Genomic DNA, 21,150 nt, shown 5'->3' with positions numbered 1-21,150 from the left:
TTATGATGTCTATTTATTTATTTAGTATATTTATCGCAAAAAGGAAATTATTTTCGTTTTTTATTAAAAGTTTTACTTTTAGGACCCGCATAAAACTTAGGTTTACGTAAGTTCTTAGGACCTTTTCTGATTACACTTAGCCTTTCTTTTTTGTGCTTTTCTGCTTCTATGTCAGCTTTCTTATATTTCTTTTCCTTCAATAACAGTAAAATATGTCAATATACAGTGAATTATAACAATTAATAATTATTTTGTATGTACCTTTTGTGTTGAAAATGTGAACTGCCGATTACCACTAGACAGCATTTTGACTGAATTGAAATGTTCTGAATTTATTCTTTCACCCAATGTTGCACTAATATATAACAATTTTATAATTATAATTATATAATACAAATAACTAATTAGTAATAATTGTTTTAATTTATCAGATATGTTACCTAGAATTTTGAATAGAATTTGATCTATTACTATTGGATCCAACAAATTCTTCTCCTTCTTTAATTTCATAGAATTTTGGTGGTTTGATTGCTCGTTCACTTTGTACACTTAAATCATTATCATCACTATCATTGTCATCGTTACTGTCTTTTTCTGATTTATTACGTTCCTCACGTTCAGTTGCTATTCTTCTTCTTTTAGCTGATCTATATTCAGACTTTAATTCTTTAGCCCATTTTTGGTCATCATCTGAACTATATTCATCACTACTTTCTTCCGAACTAGGTTTTCCTTCAATTTCATCCTACAAAATTGTTTTATTAGGTTTATATTATGTGTTACAGTAAGTTAACATTTATTTTTTATGGATTATTTGATTAGAATTAATAATGTTTACTTCAACTGGATCGAATTGTTTTTGAATCTGTGATTCAAGTTCCTTTTGCTTCGATTTATCTAATCGTTTCAAAACTGGATTCAATAACCTATAGATGTAATAAAATTTAATTATAATATACATAGCATTATCTGAATAATTCATGATACTATTATTCATGTGTAACTGAAGTTAATTAATTAATTAAACCTAATTTATACTTAATAAATTTAATTTCTACAATTTATTATTTAATAATATTAAAAATATATATTACTTGTATTCTTCAGCATTAGTATCAACTTGGAAAGATGGGTTTTCAAACAGCGCTTTAAACCGATCATCTTTTAATAAGCTATCTTTGGATTTATTATTTTTCTTTCCTTCTTTTTCATCATTAATTAATTTCAAAGCAAGTTCTTTATTAACAGCAGGTAATTTCTGAAAATATTTAAGTTATATTAGTATATATGTATAGTTAAATTATTACCATGTTAATATTTTTTATACTTGAACTTGGACACGATTAGTTCTTTCTGATTCAATTTTTTCTCTTATCTTTTTCCTACGATATTCTTCATAAGCAAATGGTTCTGCGACAGATTTAGCTTTTCTGTACAGTCTGATGTCCACAAAATATCCATGCATATATGCTTTTAACAGGTTTGTTCCTAAAAAAACACATTTTTGATGTTTTTATTTCATCAAATGTATAATTCAATAAATAGGAAAATGTATTTACCTATTAAATGTGATAAACCAAGTTCTTCTAATTCATTCCGAGTAACAAATTTATAATCATCATAGACTGTTTCTTTTTTAGTTTCCTCTAACTCCTCAACTAATGCATCCAAAAATCCACACCATCTCGGAGCTGGTCCTAAGCTCTAAACATGCATAGACACATTAGATTTATATGTTAAGTAATAAGTATTTAACTATATAATAAAACAAGGTTATAAAAAACAAACCGGTATGTAGTGTGTTTGAATTTTTGTGTTTTCATTAGCAATGAACATCATTCCAGTTTGTGGAATAACACAGAGGTTATTAAATTGTGTATCATTACCAGATTCAAGAGCAGCAAATAATTTACCCTGTATAACCAGATATTTTATATAATACAAATAAATATTTTAATAAATATATTAAAAGTTTAATTATGAATTAACAATACTCACAGTATTCTTATTCCATATTTTTACCGAAGATGAGTCCATAGATAATACGTTTTCATCTTGGAATGCAATATCTCTAATAGGTAATCCAAACAAATGATCTTTAACCCTAAATGGTTTATTAGAACGCAAGTCATATAAAAGTATTTGGCCTGTGGCTGTACCAACACCTAATGTTAAAGCATTTTCAAATGCCAGTGCAGTTATAGATGGAAATCCGTCAGTACTAAAATTAAAAAGTTTACAGTTATTCAATAACAATAACTCAATTGAACTATAAAAACTATTATTTAGCTTACGCAATATTTGTGTCATTTGTAACTGAGCTTAGAGCACAATCTAGAACTCCAATACTGACATGAGCTCTAGGATCCCATGCTTCAACTTTTCCTTCCTTAGTGCCAGATAAAAGCATATTATGTACAGGGTTTATAGCTAATTTGTTAATTTCATCACCAGCACTAGATACAAATGGATTCAAAAACTGCCCTCTATCTAAATTTAATCTATAAATATCTGAACTGAAAAAAATTAAAATCAAACATATTATTTGAAAAGTTAGGATGAGTGGAAAGTTGTATGTATTCTATTTTATAATAAAATATAGGTAGGTATTATTATTATTTATCTCTCTCTATATATAAAAGGATAGCGTGACTGACAAACGGATCTATCGACGTACAGCTCAAACCACTGGATAGATGGGGCTGAATTTGGCATACAGATAGCTTTATGACGTTAGCATCCCCTAAAATGATTTTTTGGAAATTCAATTCTAAAAGGGAAAATAGGGAGTTGTAAGAACACAAAAATGGCCCTAACTTTCAAGTTAAATAATTTGAAATTTCAGTTTAACGCATTTCCTTAATTTTTCATTTAAGAGGACATCATACCCGCATGTGATGTCTCCATCTTATACACAGACGACATAGACAAAACGCGTATACACGGTCTGAGTAGAACTCAATTTTGGTTCTAGAGTATAAATACCTATAGAAAATTAAATTGTGACAATATTTCAGAAGGCAAGACTGTGAGTTTTTTACATTATCCCCAATATAACTTTCATTATATCGTTTAGAAATAGCAAAAATTTTAACATTTTTAAGTGACCTTAAACTTGTCAAAATTTTAATTTTTTTTAAAAAAAATTTAATTTTGTAATAGGTGTTTTTATTCCAAGACCAAAATTGAGAGTTCTACTTAGACTGCGTAAACGCATCTTGTTTCTGTCCGTCTTTTGTACGTGTTTTAGACGGAGACAACACGTGCAGGTGTGATTAATGGGTCCTGTTAATGACAATGAATTGATGTATGAAATTTAAAATTGGAATTGTGGTTTCTCATTGTGTGTACTGTTTGAATATTGTCCGCGGAGTTCCTTTCTAAGTTTCAAGGAAATCAATTCACTTGAAAGGATTGTCTTGCTAAACACTTAAACTAGGTTTTTAAATGTATACTTTTTACATACAATAAAAGACTAGATATGCAACTGCATAAAAACCATTCAATCCACCATATGAAAATTGCATAGGTATACATTTAAAAACAAAAAACAGTAATGTATATTATTTTTAACTATAATTTACTATTTACCTATTTCCTCCAATATATAAATCACATGTTGGATAATGATATTTCATATCTTGGCCGAATTTTGGAATGCGTAATCTATAATAGCGCCCTTCTTGAGAATGGAATTCAACATAACGGTCACATTGTAAGATCACAAACTTAAAATAAAACATAAAACAAAAATATATACATATATTTACGTTATTATTATGATTATATAATAATGTATTTACTTTGCTATAATCATTTGAGAGTATTTCAAAAGTAACAGCTTCAGAATCAAAACATCTTTCAAATTTCATGGCTAAATTATTGACATCATAACACTTAATCCTGGGCTTATAAATACCGGTAGCCAATATGTATTGTCCATCTGGTGTTACTTTTACTGTTGTACTAAGACCAGGCATATCAAAGTCTTGCAATAATTCAATTCGCCTTTTCAATTCTAAAAAAATAAAAAATATATATACTTTTAGACAAATCAACAAAAAAACACAAGAATTTTTAAAACATAACAATAATTTTTTGTACAGTATATACTGTTACAATAATTACTAGGGCCTTACTTTTTAAAGTGAATAAAAGCATACATGTACACGGACATTGTGAACAAAATAGAATACTTATTAATATACATGAATTAATAAATGCATAACTAATGAACTACCAGATTCATATTCATGTGAACAATTTTAATTGAAATATCAAATAAAAATTTATATTTTTATTATTTTTATACATTTTACAAAAAGGAATAATTGTTATCTAATGATTTCTAGAAGGTAGTCAGATATTCCATTACCTAACCGAACTAGCTATACTTTGTGTTATTGGTTATTAAATTAATATAATCTATATTTATGATATGAGTAAAATCATCTTTAACCTACAAATAAAAGTAAAAAAGTAAACCCGTGAATACACAAATTCACAGAAAATTTTAAGCAACGGGTCTTATGAATTGATCCTTAACTTTAAAGTGAATACGTGAAAGTATGTACAAGTGAAATAAGGGTCCCTAATGTTACATACACATTTACTTTTGTAGTATAAAATGATTATAAACCTATGAAGGTTGGTATGTTATACATTGATTAATTAGTTATCACAGTAAAGTAATAGGTAATGGAAGGAAACTTTAATGTGGTAATCTCACTATTGTTGATCAGAGCCAACAATAAAGTATCCACTTCACTTGACAAGAGTTGGGAAAGTCAAAAAATATTTAATTCATAGTGTTGAAACTGTTTAGGGTTCTATGACAAAATTATACTTTATATTTTAAGTGAAAATCAATATAGTTGTTTGATTAAAACAATCAAACAACTGAAAGAAAATTTTACCTTCAAAAATTATAAAATCTAAATTTTGAATTTTAGTTTTGAAAAACAGTTTATTACTTTTTCTGGATTGATGTAAATGTTATACTGTATACTAAGTAAATCTAAAATAGTTGATCTATTTTCTCCCATGTCGTTAAAATTTCAATCGGCATCCTCAAATTTTTTTTGCCGGTAACTGTTCTGGGATTCCTACATTTTCTTTGTCACTTTCTCTGTTATAGTCCAGGTTATAGTAGTTCACATATAAATATAATCTTTTTTTTTCACAAGCTAATTTGAAGATATTAATTAAGGTATAGCTTATTTTACTTACCAGGATTTTTTTTTAATAATGTTCGTCTTTTTCTTTCGGAAAGCCACTATAACAAAATTTGTAAAACACAAAATATTATAAAATATTATTATTATTATATAAGATAAAAATTTAATTTTAATTTTAATATTTTTCAATATATATTATAGTAAGATAACTATTACTATGTCACTATTTTACAATAAATGTACGATGTACATCTAAAATTAAAAATACTTTGGGAAACATTTTGAAAAATATAGTTTTTTACACATGATCACAAAGATAAAGATTGAAGTCAGGGGGCCTTTTCTCAAATCAATCGAAAAGATCGGTCGAATAGCTATTTTTGATCTTTGATTTTCGATCAAAAAAGTCTATTTGATTGCTGGTTTTCGATCGCGTGTATTCTCAGACAGCGATCGAATATTGTAAATCATAAATATTATTTTCGATCGGTTTTTCGATTATCGATTCACTTATCACTAAAAACAGTTGTTATACTATGAAATAAAACATTTATCGGCTATATTTTGATATAACAAGTTTTCACTTATTAGTTTATTGCTAGTAACTAGTTTTAAATTTTTAATAGTATTAATAGTTACTACATTCAACATTGAGTACATTCATAATTAGTAATTAAGAATCCTCAAAAAAAAATTTAAGAGAAATCAGTTACATTATTTATGCAAAAACATCCAGAGCTACTAAAGGGCAAGTTTAGCCCATTGTTTACTTATAAACACTGTAAGGACTTATAGACACAAATAGGCAGTACTGCATTTAGACATTTTGCGCCCAAGTGCAAAAATACGATTACTAAAAAAAATCTCCTCAACAAAATTTATATTAGGTATTTTTATTGCAAACCGCTTCAATAAGCTGTATTACTTAGATTACGAAACTATGTTTTTATGCCATATTTTGATCACTAATGCGCCCTCTTAAGAACTATCATTACTAGATGCATATTGAAACACTGATAGCTATATATAGTGCTATAAATATATTAGTTCTTTTAATTTCAAACAGCATAATTCATTAGTATTATAAAATATAATATAATATTATATTATCTCTGTTATTAAAATAATTGAAATTTTAAAATTTTTAATAATTCACAAGGAAACAAAATTTCGACCCCAAAAATACTGGCACCGGAGGCAATTGTACCCAATACCCTCTCCCTCCCCCTAAATGCGGCCCTGCAAATGGGCAATGAGCTAAATTCTATAGTTGGTACGACAAAAGAACCATTAAAGTAGAAAAAAGTAAAAAAATACTCGTTACGTAGGTACCTATTATTTTACAGCGTAGGTCCCTACCTAATTAGTTTAAAATTTTAGTGAGCACAATTATTGAAAATATAGGTAATATTAAACAAATTAAGCTATTGATTGCTAATAGGTATATATTGTTTAATTTTACACACTAGGTAGTAGGTACCTAAATACTTTGAAAAAAACCATTAACAAAATATGACAAATATGAAATAGGTAAATACTGTTGTAAATAATACAGGTAAATTGTTTTTACACACTTTTGGTAGCCGCTGTAAAAATTTCACACCGCAGACAAAGTTATAAAATTATTGTATTGTACATTATAGTACCTATCATGACGTATTATCAGTCAAAAATGATAATTTACGATTGGTAAATAGTAGTCGAAATGAGAAATCAAATACTACGGTCAAAAGCCGATCAAAAACTGTTTGAGAATACGGATTTTTGAATTGGTTGTAAATATATTCGATTTCGATCAAATTTTGATCGAAAACCCTTTTCGATAGATATGAAAATAGGCCCCCAGAGTCATGTTAAGTATAATAAATTATAAATTAAAATTAAATAATTGAGTAACAACAGTATTTTAATGAACTAATTTGATTATAAATTGACGCATACAAAACTTCACAGTTGAACCTTTCAACAATCAACTATTGATGATCATTTTTTAAATGGTCTCATGGAATACAAATATCCAGTGAAATAGTATTTATTCATAATCGATGCATCGATCAAACGTGTATTTGGTAAACACCGGTACAATATCGAAATACAAATACAAATAAGTATATTTCGTAATGAAAAACTCACTTCTGGCAATGATTTTCCACAGCTTAGATTGTAAATTAATGGGCTGTCCATCGCTCGAGAATATTACTGTTTTCACTGTATTGTTGAAAAGTTTAAATTCCGTACGTGTTGTAACACATTCTTGACTTCACACAAGAAAGTGTTGTATAAACGTAGACGCAGACCATCAAGTAACAAGTAACGACAAACACATGGCCAACGGGTGTTATCAGATTATATCAAAATACGAATTGAGACAACGGCGTTTGATAACAAAATTATACTATCCACCACGATGTAGAGAAGACATCTTCTCCACTATCTAGTTCCAGCTACTACACGAATGCACGATCTTAGAAGATAAAAGATCTGAGGTTCAACTGTTCAAGTCGATGCAAGACCGAAGACCGTGATCTGCCGTGTCCTGCCCCTGCGGATCCATGAGCCGCGAGGTAAGTAATTAATATTAGGTATTATTAATTATTGAATAGATCACTTTTCCTCACGAATTAAGATATACTTAATATATTATATTTAATATATTATACTTAAATTCTTAATATATGTATAATTAAGTATATCTTAATTCGTGCTTTTCCTTCGGTTCGCGATGTCAAGATTTTTAGATATTAAAGAATTACGATTTTTATCACAATAATTGCGCGTCGATTGTTTGGAAAGTTTTGAGTCAAAGAGTATTATAAAGAGCCGATTTCTGTTTTCGTATTTTCGTTTAGAAGCTGCAGCTGGTTCGGTTGACACCGTACCCATAGTTTTTTTCTTTTCCGAGTAAATTACTCCATATTAATATTATGACGTTATCCGTTATCATAATATTGTAGTTTATCCTTCATAATTAATATTTTATTTCGCACAATACGTGGTTCTTCGAAATGCACGGCAGTGCAAACGACGACGTCCTCACTACATCGACGATAATAATAATATTGTTATTATGGTTATCATCATTGGACATGTTGTTAGGCGTTCGTGTCAATAAAGAACTGATAAATTATTTCAACTGGAATATTATTTTCTTATTGTTGTCAATATTTTTGTCGCCGTGACGCTGTGTGTTACTACAGTATAATATTGCCAATAATAAAAATCCACTTGGTTATTATTTTGGCTTCGAACTCGCTTAGTCGCTTAGTGACGAATTGATTGTTCTAATAACTTTGACGTATTTACGTCCTAAGTCTAGTTCGATATTTTTATAATTCTATTAGCCAAAAGACATTGTCGGTGTCTTATGCAAAAGAAAAATCGGAATTCATTTCACGACGATCAGTAGTGGCTTGTATACATATTTCCAAATTGTGAGTAGTTTTGATATCATTTGATTAAACTAATATTTTTCTATTCTTATAATTTATAATAATGTGTTTGCATGAAAAAACGATTGTTTGTTTCTGTGCTCAAAAATTGAGCAATATCTATTGTAGTAGGTACCTAATAGAGACGTAGTTTATTTGATTATTAAATTCTTTAAAACAATATTCGTACAACGTAAAACAGGTTTTCTATGACGAGTGGTATTACGACCAATTCCCAAACTTTAACTAAGGCTCTTGCGTGTTATTACAACTATTTCCAAAGTGTCTTGGCATTTCCTAACTAGAAAACGTTCAAATGCTTTGAAAATGCCTGAAGATATACTTCGCTAGACCTCTATTATATTTGTTGGCAGAGAGAGAGAGAGAGTGGTAGGCGGTAGCTATGAAAAAAGTGCCGGGCATATCAGTCAATTCATATTAGTCGGTGCACAAGGCATGGTCGAAATCCTTTTTCTCTGTTGTTATGTGCGACATAGTTTAATGGGCAGGTTTGTTAATATTAGTCACTGACTCGTGGAGAGGAGAAACTTTTAAAAAGTACTTTTTTAATTACCAAACATAAGCACAAAATAATATAAGTAGAATAATTTGAGAAATAAATAAATTTTACTACTAACTTTTTAAATGTATTATTTTTTAGTAATTGTAACAAAAATTGAACTATTTTACATTTGCTCTACAAATAAAGAGTTATGTCTTATTTATCAAAGCTTGTATGTATTTGATCTACAATAATACAATTTTATATATCAATCAGATAAACTATCTTGTAGAATAATTGGACTAATTGGATGCTTCTGTTATATAACATGAATTTAGATTGCTGTACTCAATGCAAATCTTCTTAGAAATATAAAAACCACTAGATAGCCAACTATGTCTTATTTGAGGTCTTATTTTAATCAGAGTGTTGATGTCGTTAGCCATATGCCTACAGAAATATAAGATATTACAATTGATGAGCCTTGAAAATAATTAATCTTTGGATCTAACTTATGTTGCTACCATGTAACATCTTTCAAATTTTAAAAATTTTCATTGTTATTGTTGTCACTTTATAGGGTGTTAACACTGGGTATCCTTCCTAATCTCATGATTCATGTTAACCTCTTTTATTTGTTACTTATCAAACCTACTCATTGTTCAAAAAAATGTATAGATTGTAGATTCATTGCTATATAGATGTATAGTCTCTAAACCACAATAATATTATGTAGCCAGCCATCTAGTTCTTTTATAGTTTTATATGTCTATCAAAAATCTATTAATCTCTGATTCACAATAATAACTGCCTAAAAAATGTTCTAAAAGTTTTTGCTACAGATTTAATTAAAAACAATCTTACTTCTGCCTCAGTTTTTATATGAATTATCGACCAAATAGTAAATCTTGAATTCTTGATGCATTATAACCTTAAATTTAACGTATTTGCACATTTGTTTGGATATTATGAAGTGAACTTTTTTACTATCATATTTAATTAAATCCTATTTAAAAATAGCTCTTCAAGTTTATTAGTTATAAAGTTTTGATTTATATCATCTTAAAATATTAGTTTTTTGTTACAATAATATAGATATTAATTCTTTCAGTTTGGACTATCTGTAAAATGAGACACGTATACCCACATTCCATGTCAAATAATTCAGAGTAAGTAATTACCTATAAAATAATAATATTTCATATTTATTAATTTTTTTTCTTAATATTTGTATGTATTTATATCTTAACGACTAACATTAATATTTTTGTCACGCATGCACCGAAAGTTTAGTTTTTGATGACAGTTGAAGCACTGGAAAGTGACCTTTTTCTGTCCAGCTAGCGATAAAATAGAAATCCTTAAAAGTGTGTAGTATTCCCTGCACAACTAGATACTGATCAATGAACACAGAGACATGACAAAAAATTTTTGTGTATTAGTATTTATGTTTGGTTTGGCGGGAATGCAATTTCTGCCCTTGCCACATAATATATACTATTCTATTCCGATCATTTTTAACTATGCATATGTAGTATTTTTAAATTCTTTGAAATAAAAATATATTATAACTTTTTTTTTAAATTGTATAACATGTGAGCAAATTATAGTGTTTTTTTTTTGTTACTAAATTGCTTTATATTGCTTAATAAGCTTGATGTTTGATTTTAGAAGCAGAAGTCAAAATATGAGTTCACCGTCAGTTGAAACAGACTCTGATGCTACTGATAGTGATACTGCTGATTCATATCAAGTTGTTTCAAGTACTACTGACGATCTATTGGTAAAAAGTAAAGGTAATATTATTGCTTTATAATATCTTTATTCTCAAAATTTACTTTTAAGATTAATTTTTATGTATAACCTTTTAACATTTAAATGTAAAATTTTTAAAAATATTCTTTTTAAACTTATACTCGGCAAATTACTATTGTAATTTGTAATTGTACTATTGTTAGTTACAATATTACTGTCTAAGAAGTTTTCTTAGCACTGGAAAAATGTAAGCATAATACACGACGGTATTCCCAAAATTTTTTAAGCCAAGGTAGGTATGTTTTAACGCTTCCATTACACTACCTTTTTTCTCTGTCACCGTCTTCAGGCACATTTCCAGACATGTCCAGCCAGTTTTTAAAAATGGCGATCGCACTAATATTATTAAATATTGTTCTATTAGCATTATTTCATCAATTCCAAAACTATTTGAATCTATTTTACTTCCAAAATTAAACTTCTCATTTTCTAAATATATAATTCCACAACAATTTGGATTTTGTCCACATACTTCCACTTCCTCAAATTTAGTTGCATATCATAAACATTTAATGAGTTTTATTGAAAAAGATGGTCAGGTTGATGCAATCTATACTGATATTAGTAAAGCATTTGACCCGATTAGCCATGCTGTACTGATTTGTAAGTTGAAGTTGATGGGTTTTAATAATCTCGTGTTAAAATGGCTCAGTTCATATATATATATATTGTACGTATATCTCAAAATGTAAGGCTACACGGATATGTTTCTAATAATATTTCAATTCCCTACATGGTTGTTATATTTCAGCACTACTTTTTATTTTGTACATGAATGATGTTGGCTTAATTTTTAAACGTGCCTTTTTAGTATGTATGCAGATGATTTAAAACTTTATTGCAATATCAATTCATTAGGTGATGGCTCTAAATTACAAGATGACTTTGATAATTTTAGAGCTCGGTGCTATAATAATGGTTTACAAGTTATTATTAATAAATGCAGTTCTGTTTCTTTTTATCGAAATAAATCTCCGCTCAATATTGTTTATTACTCCGATAATTACTATTTACCCAAAGTCGACTCTATAAAGGATCTTGTAATTATTTTTTCAAGTTCACTCTCTTTTACAGCTAACATTCAATCAATAAAAATAAAAGCAACGCAATCACTTGTCTTTATTATCAGACACACTCGCGACTTTAATAACGTTGTACCATTAAAAACTCTTTATTTTGCTCTAGTACGTTCAATACTTGAATATTGCTCCATTTTGTGGAACCCATACCAACTTGTACGGATAAACAAAATTAAAAGAGTTCAGGATAAATTTTTGAGATTTATTAATACGAAAATTCCTAACAATTGCATAATAACTAATCATTGCTATGAACCCCTTAGAAGACTGGGTAATATCAACTCTCTAAGTCCAAGACGCTTATGTTTTAACGTCATATTTATTTACAAAATATTACATGGCACAATAAAAGACAGTTTTCTGCTCAGCCAAATTGATATATCAGTATCCACATTTAATTCTAGAAGCCAGCCGACTTTCATATTTCTAGTCACAAAACACTATACGGTTTTTTTTCCACTATAACAGAGCACTAGTCTTCTATAATAACTTACAAAACAAATTTTATATTTTTATTTTTCTCAAAAAGCATTACAAATTAATATATTTTCTTTCCAAATATTTTTTTGATTTAATATATTATATACTAACTAAAAAAACCAGAGTGCTAACATATTAACTTAATATTGTTGTATTTAATGCTATGATACTTAATCTATGTATGTTTCTTGTCAAACTAGTATATTGTATAATTTCATTATTTTGTACTAATTGTCCTCAAGCGTCTATTTCAAAAGAAAAAAAAACTAATGAAATTCAGTAGAGACTCAATTATTTCACAACTAGTGCTTCAAATGGACTGTAATGGCGTTCCAGCTCGTAATATTAGTCTTTCTGTTCCTGTTGGTCATATTTATAATTTAAGAATCCCTGAATTCCTTGGTACATAAAAATTTTAATTATTCAAAGACATAAAAATAATGCATACTAATATTAATAATAAATATAATGTTCTCCTTAACCTGTATTATAGCTTAAATTCTTCTTTCTGTCCAATAATTGATCACTTTTGTGACCGCGTTCATACGCATTGAGTCTCCACTCTCCATCATTGGGCATTCCAATATGTGTTTTTCGTCCTGAACGCTTCCACAGTTGCAAAGGTTACTTTCGTCTTTTTTCATTTCCAAAATTGTCCGGTTCTTTGAAAACGAAACTCTCATTTGGGGGTTTATAAATTGACGTAATTGAACATTTTCCTCGATCTACCGTTAGGATCTCGGTGTTATTAATTTCGCTTTTAGATTATGTGTAATAATGTGTAAACAATTAGATAATTATTGATGTTATTTTGTGATCCAATGAACATCATCAGTCTCCACCGGGTTCCTTAATCCTTCAATCGTTATATTACATTTATATTTATGTAAGGTGCACTAATCACTCATATAGGCTATGTTTTTTTACTTATGAACTTATTAAGAGGACACTATACCCGCATGCGTTGTCTCCGTCTTACAAATGTACAACATAGCAAAAACTGTTTTTTTTTTGCGGGAAAGAACCGAAAGGCTACAATCATAACTAAGAAACAAGATTTTCACCATATAAAAAAAAAAAACTTTGGCTGTGCAACGTTGTTTTATTTTTTTGATATCATTCATATGAAAAAAGTTTTTCAAGTTTGAAAAACACAAAAAATAATGGTTTTTGAAACAGTAAGAACTTTTTGCATATAACTGATATCAAAAAAATAAAAAAAAACGTTGCACAGCCAATGTTCTCCTTTTTATGTGGAAAAAAATCTCGTTTCTTAGTTATGACAGTAGTCTTCTCGGTTCTTTCCCGCACAAAATAGTTTTTGGCTATGTTGTACATTTGTAAGACGGAGACATCGCATGCGGGTATAGCGTCCTTTTAATGAAAACACACTGAAATTGAACAAAAAAATAAAAGAAACAGGCTCTGTGGGTGTTAAGTCACCCAGATTACCCCCTAAATATGCCTCTGTCATATGTCATACGCATACATATTTTACAATTCTTTTGTGCATATTTCCATGCATATTTTTCTTTTTTTAGCTCCTTTAGCTTCTGAGCCCCAGTAATGATGTAACAAGAGACATGTATGTTTTTAGTTTAGTCTTTATAATGTACATATTTTGATAGTAAAAAAAATAATGAGGTATTACAGCTGTTATTAATTATTGTATACAATATATCTACATAATTTACAATGATAAATTTTATTTATTTTTAGATGCTTTAAATTCTTCCGAAGTGTCTATTTCGTCTACTGACGACAGCAGTGTTAATATATCAAATGGGGCGATAACAGTTGACCGTAAATCCAGATCCAGATCCAGATCTCGGTCTTCTAATGCCTCATCACGTTCTCGGTCAGGTTCTTCTTTACGTTCAGCTTCTGGATCTGGTACTAGGAATAGATCTAAATCAAAGTCTGTATCTCAATCAAGAGATATGTTGCAAACTCAATCAAGATCAAAGTCTCGTTCAAGATCTAAATCTAGATCATCTTCAGTATCGTCAGTGGAATCTCATTCTTCTTTTAAAAAAAGTAAAATAAAACGTAAAATTGTATCTGATTCTGAAGATGACGACCTTCCAATTAAAAAAGAGGATGATTCTGATGATGGCCAAGGTAATAATTATATACATTTATTATATTATAGACATTTATTTTATAAACTAATATTTTTTTAGAACCAGAGGATAAAATAGTTAAAAAAAAAGTATTTAAAAAGGTTAAAATTATGTCAGATACGGAATCTGAAGAAGAAGAAGAAGAAGAAGAAGATGATGATGCTAAAAATATACCCGTTACGAGTCCGATTGTTAGTATTACTATTTTAAATTTATTGTATACTATGTATTATTATTATTTGATATTTTAATTAAATAGGTTCGTAAGGAGCACGCTATATCTGATGATGAAAATACAGAAAAGGTATTGAATGTATCCGATGTGTTGCCAGAATTATCGGATGATTCTGATAATGAAGATGATCCAAGTGCAGAAATTGGTACAAGTACTAGCAAAAGTACTGCCAATAATGAAAATGTAGATGACCCTGATGATCCCGATGAACGTGATAACCATAATAGGTAATAATTCAGTTTGAATTCAATTATTTCAAAAATAATTTAATGGATTTATTTTTATAATTATCCTTATAATACAAACTAAACATTTTTATGCAGTGATAATAATCCGGCATCAGATTTTGAGATTATGATGATGCGAAAAAAAGAAGAACAAACAATGAAACGTCGTAGGAAGGATATAGATATTATTAATGACAATGATGATATTATTGCTGGATTGATTGGAGATATGAAACATGCAGCTGAAGTAATTAGATAAATAATAGAAATATTTAAGTCAAACAATTTGTAATTGTTTTGATGTACAATTTTAAACTATTTATTTTATTAAAATATCTTTTTGTGTCATAATTTTTTTATAAATTATTTAGTGTGATCGACAATTAAACAAAGAAGGAAAACCTGCTGTTAACAAAATAACTATGCTACCAAAATGCCTATCACAATTAAAGAAACACAATTTGATGTTGGCCTTTATTGAGCACAATGTATTAAATGTTTTCACTGATTGGTTAGCACCTATGCCTGACAGAAGTTTACCTTCATTGCAAGTTCGCGAGTCGTTGATAAAACTTTTAGCTGATGTAAATCCTAGGTACCAAAGTATTTGAGTACATATTATTTATTTAATGTTTTGATTATAGTATCCTCCAATTGAACAATCCACACTCAAGTATTCTGGAATTGGTAAAGCTATCATGTATTTGTATAGACACCCCAAAGAAACTAAAGACAATCGAGAACGTGCTGGTCGTCTAATAAATGAATGGGCGCGCCCGATTTTCAATTTATCAACAGACTTTAAAGGTCAATTGAAAAAAAGATTTTATTTATTCTTTATTTAAATTGTGTGTTTATAACCTTCGATTTTTTTTTATTTAAAGCAATGTCCAAAGAAGAAAGAGAAGAAAGAGATCTGGAACAAATGCCTAGGCGGAAGCGTTCGAGTGTAGATGATAACAAACACGATGACGATGATGATGACGACGATGAAGGGTACTCAATCATTTTTGCAAACATACATTTAATTGAATAATTTTTTTCTTCGCATATTATGTGTTCAATAACTTAACTAAACCCGTCTTCACAAAAAATGGCAACTTACCTTGAAATTAAAGGAGCACAAAACACAAAAAATAAGTTTTTTAATTTAAAAAAAATTTCAATTATAAAAATAATAGTATATGTTTTACGTTTCACATTATTCAATAAGTTATGAGCAATTGAAAAAAGACATGTTACGTTATTGGGCCCAGCTCATCGTAATTGCCTATCTTATACCATCTTAAACATGTAAAAGTTCCTCGCTTCACACAACAATATACCAACCTAACAATTTTATTTTTGAAATATAATTTACATATAAATGTGCAGTTTTATGAGTTCAAGATGATACAAGTATTAGAATTTCAATATAACGTTTAGTTTTTTAAATATTAAAAATCTTAAAAGATAAATTTCAATTTTTATTTTATATTTAAATGGCCTTGATGTGTCGTTTAACAAAAATATCACCTAAGATTTATTAATATGTAAAAAACTAAACGTTATATTGAATTTCTGATACTTTTATCGTCTAAAACACATAAAATCACACATTTATACGTAAACTTAATTTCAAAAATAAAATATTTAGATTGGCGAATCATTGTGTGAAGCGAAGAAACTTTTATATGTTTAAGATGGGCAATTACGATGAGCCGGGCCCAATAACGTAACACGTCTTTTTTCAATTGCTCATAACTTATTGAATAATGTGAAATGTAAAACATACACTATTATTCTTATAATTGAAAATTCTTTCAAATTAAAATCTTATTTTTTGTGTTTTGTGCTCCTTTAATAGGCCCAATGACGTCACGCAGATATTCTAAATTTATCAATATCTCTTAAAGTAATCATTTTTTTTTACATCGGATTTTCACCAAATCATTTAATATAGCCTACAATAATTTAAAATTAAAAAAAATTTTAAGAAATTTTTTTTTTGTGTTGTGTGTTTCTTTAATTTTGCATCTTGCCGCATCTGTAAATAGTGATTCACAAAATTTTGTAAATGTGGTTTTTACAAGATATACTATATGTATAAACGCGGATGGAGTAGGGTGAATTCAAGGTGAGCCACTGCATTCCTCGAATACGATTATAGTTATAACGACTCACTGAATTTCAGAACAAAGAAAACGAGTTTTTATTTTTTTTTAATGAGTTATTGACATTTTTTAAAGCAATATTTTACTTGTTTACTACTAGTTTAGAAATTAAAATATCATAAAAAAAATCAACGTAAAAACTCAAACAGTGTGTGTATCTTTAAGTTTGAAAATACGTAAATTCTTAACTGAAGAAGCACACAGCACAAAAAAAAAAGTTTCTGTAAATTTTTTTAAATGTTGAATTATTGTAGCTATGGCTATATTAAATGATTTGGGAAATATCCGATGTTAAAAATAGTGATTACTTTAAGAGGTATTAAGAAATGTAAAATAGCCGGGTGACGTCATTGGGCTCGGCTCATCGTAATTGCCTATCTTAATCAAACCATGATTATATTCCAATTAAAAATTAAAAATAGAAAGTGTTTCATACAATCTATAGACATAATTCTCCTGAATTCAAATTTTTTTTCAGAATTAAAATCAAACAACCTAAACCAACTTAATTTTATCATAACTTTAGGGATTTTGTATTAAAATTGACAGTAGTAGCGAGGCAAAATATATTCTGTAAGGTAGGTCTAGAACATGTCTTGTACCATTGAGTCTAGATATATATCATAGATATCTAAAATCATATTTTGTTCTAATCATTAAATTTTAAAATATTGTTTTATATTAATACTTTATTACAGTTGAATTTTATTTTAATACTTATGAATAGATCCGTAACTTGATGACCTAAAAATCTTAGAAAAAATGGACACAAAAAAAAAAAAATGTTAAAATGGTTTATAAACATCAAAAAATGACCACAGAAATACCAAAAATTATTTTATAATGACTTAACATTTTTAAAAATTTAAGTTTTACAAAAATTACGTTTTATACAATTCATGGGTCATAAATCGTATTTATTATAGGTTCTAGCTCTTTAAAAATGTTTACTCTTGAAGGAGCCTTCAAAAATATTTTTTTGAAGTTTGAAATAATTCGATCAATTTTTGGGAAATTTTTTGTTGACCGGTCCTAAAATAGTATCGGCCTACTGTTCATTAAATAATTGTAGATAGCGACAACAAACGATAATGATAATGTACTCATAAGTTATGAGTAAATAAATAATATGAAGTTGAAAAACTGTATTTATATACACTAATATTTTTGTTATCATTTTTTTTTTAAATTCAGTCCAAGAACATTAAAACCAGGAGACAAAGGTTGGATAGCCAGAGCCCGTGTACCTACTCCATCTAATAAAGATTATGTGGTTAGACCAAAGTCAATGACAGATGCTGATATTTCAAGGGTAATTTAGCTAATACTAATATAACTTAATATTATGTTAAAATAAATATATATAATTTATAACTAATACATTAATGAAATTAAAAATGTCTAGGCTGTAAAGCGACCAATGAACCGTTTTGAAAAGCACTTAAAAAATTATATGGATAGCAAGAGAAATAATCAATCTAAGCGTGCAGTTCCGATATCAATAGAAGGAAGAAAAATGGGGTTGTAAATATTTTTTAAATTTTTACTATGCTGGTTTTTAAATCAATGTAAAAACTGTGTTTAATAATTAGAATATTTTCATTGATTTAGTACTTAATACAATATGTTTTATTAATCATAAAACAAATATTACGTTTAAGTACTTAAATTAGTTAACATTTGTATAAGTTTTATTTTAATTATGTTGTAAAATCAATTACATTTAAAATGTTAATATATTTAAGTTTCTAAGATAATAGCAGTTTGTAATTATAATTTTTGCATTAAGTTAATCATCCAATATCAATACTGTTAAGAAAAAAAAATAGATTTAATGGTAGTTGAACAAAATAAAACATCAAGCATAAAAGTATCTTTAAATTGAATTTGTGTATTTATTCTTGTACAGTGGATGATACAACATTTTTATTTGTACAAGTTAAAAGTCTATGCTTATACTAAATTATCATAATTGAAAGTAATATTAAATTGCTTATAAGGAATATACATATACATTTTTAAACAATCATATTCGGTAGGTAGTAATCATTTGAATAGTTAAGTAAATCAAACATATTTATACAAAGTCCATGTATTGGTTACTTATTTTTCTAGGTGTCTTACTCTTGCAACCCAAGGTTAAAATGTCGACTTAAAAATTGTTGCTTATTATGTTATTTATTATGTAACAATTAGTAACAAAAAAAAAAAATAAAAATATAACCCACTATTGCCCAGGAAAACCGTATTCCAAAGGTACATTTCCCTAGCCCTCCACACAGTGACTGTTCTGGCATTAAATTTTAGAGGAGGCAATATGTTAACCCAGGGAAACCCCACTCTCTTCCATTATTAGAAATGTAAAATAACTTAATATAAGATTAATAAGAAGACAAAAAAATAATTTAAATTTAAATTCTTTGCTGAATATATTAGTAGGTAGATACTTGACAACATTCAACCTCAACAATACATTTAATATTACACATGTCACGAGTCACTACATATAGGTACAAATCAAAATTATGTCTATAAAAATCATAGATAATATAAGAATGGATAGGACATAAGAACTTATCACATGAAACTTTAGTGATACTATTTTTAAGGTTATATGGGGCAAATATTGATATGATAATTGATAAATAATAATAAATATTTTAAATATTTTAAATATTTAACAAAGTTTAGAGTAATTTTCCAGGCACAAGTGGCACAACATTTAAAATACAAACTGACAATATCTAAATATAACTGACTATCATGTTATTATTATTATTTAATAAAATAGTTTTGCACATAACCTTAAAAAGCCCCGTATCGTCTTCCTCTCTTTACGTTCTCTCTTCCCCAAAAAAGCACACGGCCCCATATGGAACTGGTATAGGCATGTCCTATCCATTCTTATATTATCTATGATAATTGCCATGACCATAACTTTATTTCAACGGTAGTAGGCAGCGCTGAGTACATAGAGTACAATTACTCTGTGCAGTGGCGCAAAGGTATATTTCTGCACCACCAGAATATTATTGAAATATATAATATATAAACCATGAACTAAGATAGTTGTTATAGATAGTGTTAACTATCTTAGTTCATGATATAAACAGGTACAAAATAGTAATTTTCGTGCATGTATTAGACATTATCATTTAAAATATTACCCCACCTATATTCTAAAATATCGTACAACCATCATAGATAATTAGATTATTATCTATAAAAACTACTAACCACAGAATTCTGTATTTTATTATGGCAGTATCATAGAATCTGACGTTATTCTATGGTAAAATTATGTTGTTATTAACATTGTACCGCCATAATAGTGTGTTATCACTGGATCAATGTTTATTCAATTCTCAAAAGTCAAATGTCCGATGACAGAAAGACGTCGTATTGAATCAAATTTTAAAATTCTCAATAGTTTTCAAAAGTGCTGGGAAAAACAACATAAAAATTAAGGGAAAACGGGAATTTTTACGCAAAATCGGTTTTGGTTTTTGGCGTAACTCTAAAACAAATGAACGTATATACATGAAAATTTCACTGAATGTTATATTTTCATTTTCTATACACCATAAAGTTTTGAAAATATTTTGTCTCTTTTTGAGCTGTTTACGGACATTGTCAGTTTTCAATTGTTTTAATTTTTTTCTATAAATATCAATAAAATTTTATTTTTTGGGTAAAAAAAACATGAACATTTAATACAAGGCTCTTGATATATTGTTACAATAGCAGTTAAAAAGTATTAAAAATACATAGGCACAATTTTTTTTGAAAAGCATATAGAGTTCAAATTTTGACAAAATACATTTATATTTAATAATTATTTTGTAGTTGAAAATTTATAAAATGTTCAACTTTTATAGCTAAGGATTGAAAATTTAAAACAAGGTTCCACGTATATTACTTTGTTCACAAT

General features: G+C 28.0%; 2 protein-coding genes across 3 annotated transcripts; one reads left to right on the top strand and one right to left on the bottom strand.

Moving 5' to 3' along the window:
• LOC132937562 (nucleolar protein 10) lies at nt 1-7,515 on the bottom strand. The gene is made up of 14 exons (XM_061004384.1): nt 7,311-7,515; nt 5,230-5,275; nt 3,804-4,018; nt 3,592-3,728; nt 2,295-2,516; nt 1,999-2,221; nt 1,789-1,914; nt 1,560-1,704; nt 1,328-1,488; nt 1,095-1,258; nt 839-926; nt 441-745; nt 262-355; nt 1-194 (listed from the first exon to the last, which is right to left on the bottom strand). The coding sequence occupies exons 1-14, from the start codon at nt 7,359-7,361 to the stop codon at nt 48-50; spliced, it is 2,124 nt and encodes a 707-aa protein (XP_060860367.1). The 5' UTR covers nt 7,362-7,515; the 3' UTR covers nt 1-47.
• Nucleotides 7,516-7,600: 85 nt separating this feature from the next.
• LOC132937563 (protein IWS1 homolog A) lies at nt 7,601-19,100 on the top strand. 2 transcript variants are annotated; one of them, XM_061004385.1, is made up of 12 exons: nt 7,601-7,741; nt 10,219-10,276; nt 10,779-10,903; nt 14,201-14,602; nt 14,665-14,795; nt 14,864-15,066; nt 15,163-15,313; nt 15,438-15,650; nt 15,711-15,873; nt 15,951-16,062; nt 18,414-18,531; nt 18,625-19,100. In XM_061004385.1, the coding sequence occupies exons 2-12, from the start codon at nt 10,236-10,238 to the stop codon at nt 18,745-18,747; spliced, it is 1,782 nt and encodes a 593-aa protein (XP_060860368.1). In that variant the 5' UTR covers nt 7,601-7,741; nt 10,219-10,235; the 3' UTR covers nt 18,748-19,100. The 2 variants fall into 2 exon arrangements, with proteins under 2 accessions (XP_060860368.1, XP_060860369.1); XM_061004386.1 differs by lacking the exon at nt 7,601-7,741 and adding an exon at nt 8,280-8,608.
• Nucleotides 19,101-21,150: the final 2,050 nt, after the last annotated feature.

Source organism: Metopolophium dirhodum, chromosome 1 (assembly GCF_019925205.1).
Source record: "Metopolophium dirhodum isolate CAU chromosome 1, ASM1992520v1, whole genome shotgun sequence".
Taxonomy (NCBI): domain Eukaryota; kingdom Metazoa; phylum Arthropoda; class Insecta; order Hemiptera; family Aphididae; genus Metopolophium; species Metopolophium dirhodum.
The sequence above is the reverse complement of the archived record's forward strand: the minus strand, read 5'-3'. Positions and strand labels throughout refer to the sequence as shown.

Excerpts from the sequence above, each read along its gene's own strand:
- LOC132937562 (XM_061004384.1), bottom strand. The coding sequence starts at position 7,361 with ATGGACAGCCCATTAATTTACAATCTAAGCTGTGGAAAATCATTGCCA. Across the intron at positions 1,489-1,559 it reads TGGTTTATCACATTTAATAG|GAACAAACCTGTTAAAAGCA; the intron begins GTAAATACATTT and ends GTGTTTTTTTAG. Across the intron at positions 195-261 it reads TCACATTTTCAACACAAAAG|GAAAAGAAATATAAGAAAGC; the intron begins GTACATACAAAA and ends CTGTTATTGAAG.
- LOC132937563 (XM_061004385.1), top strand. The coding sequence starts at position 10,236 with ATGAGACACGTATACCCACATTCCATGTCAAATAATTCAGA. Across the intron at positions 10,277-10,778 it reads TCCATGTCAAATAATTCAGA|AAGCAGAAGTCAAAATATGA; the intron begins GTAAGTAATTAC and ends GTTTGATTTTAG. Across the intron at positions 15,651-15,710 it reads TGATAAAACTTTTAGCTGAT|TATCCTCCAATTGAACAATC; the intron begins GTAAATCCTAGG and ends TTTTGATTATAG.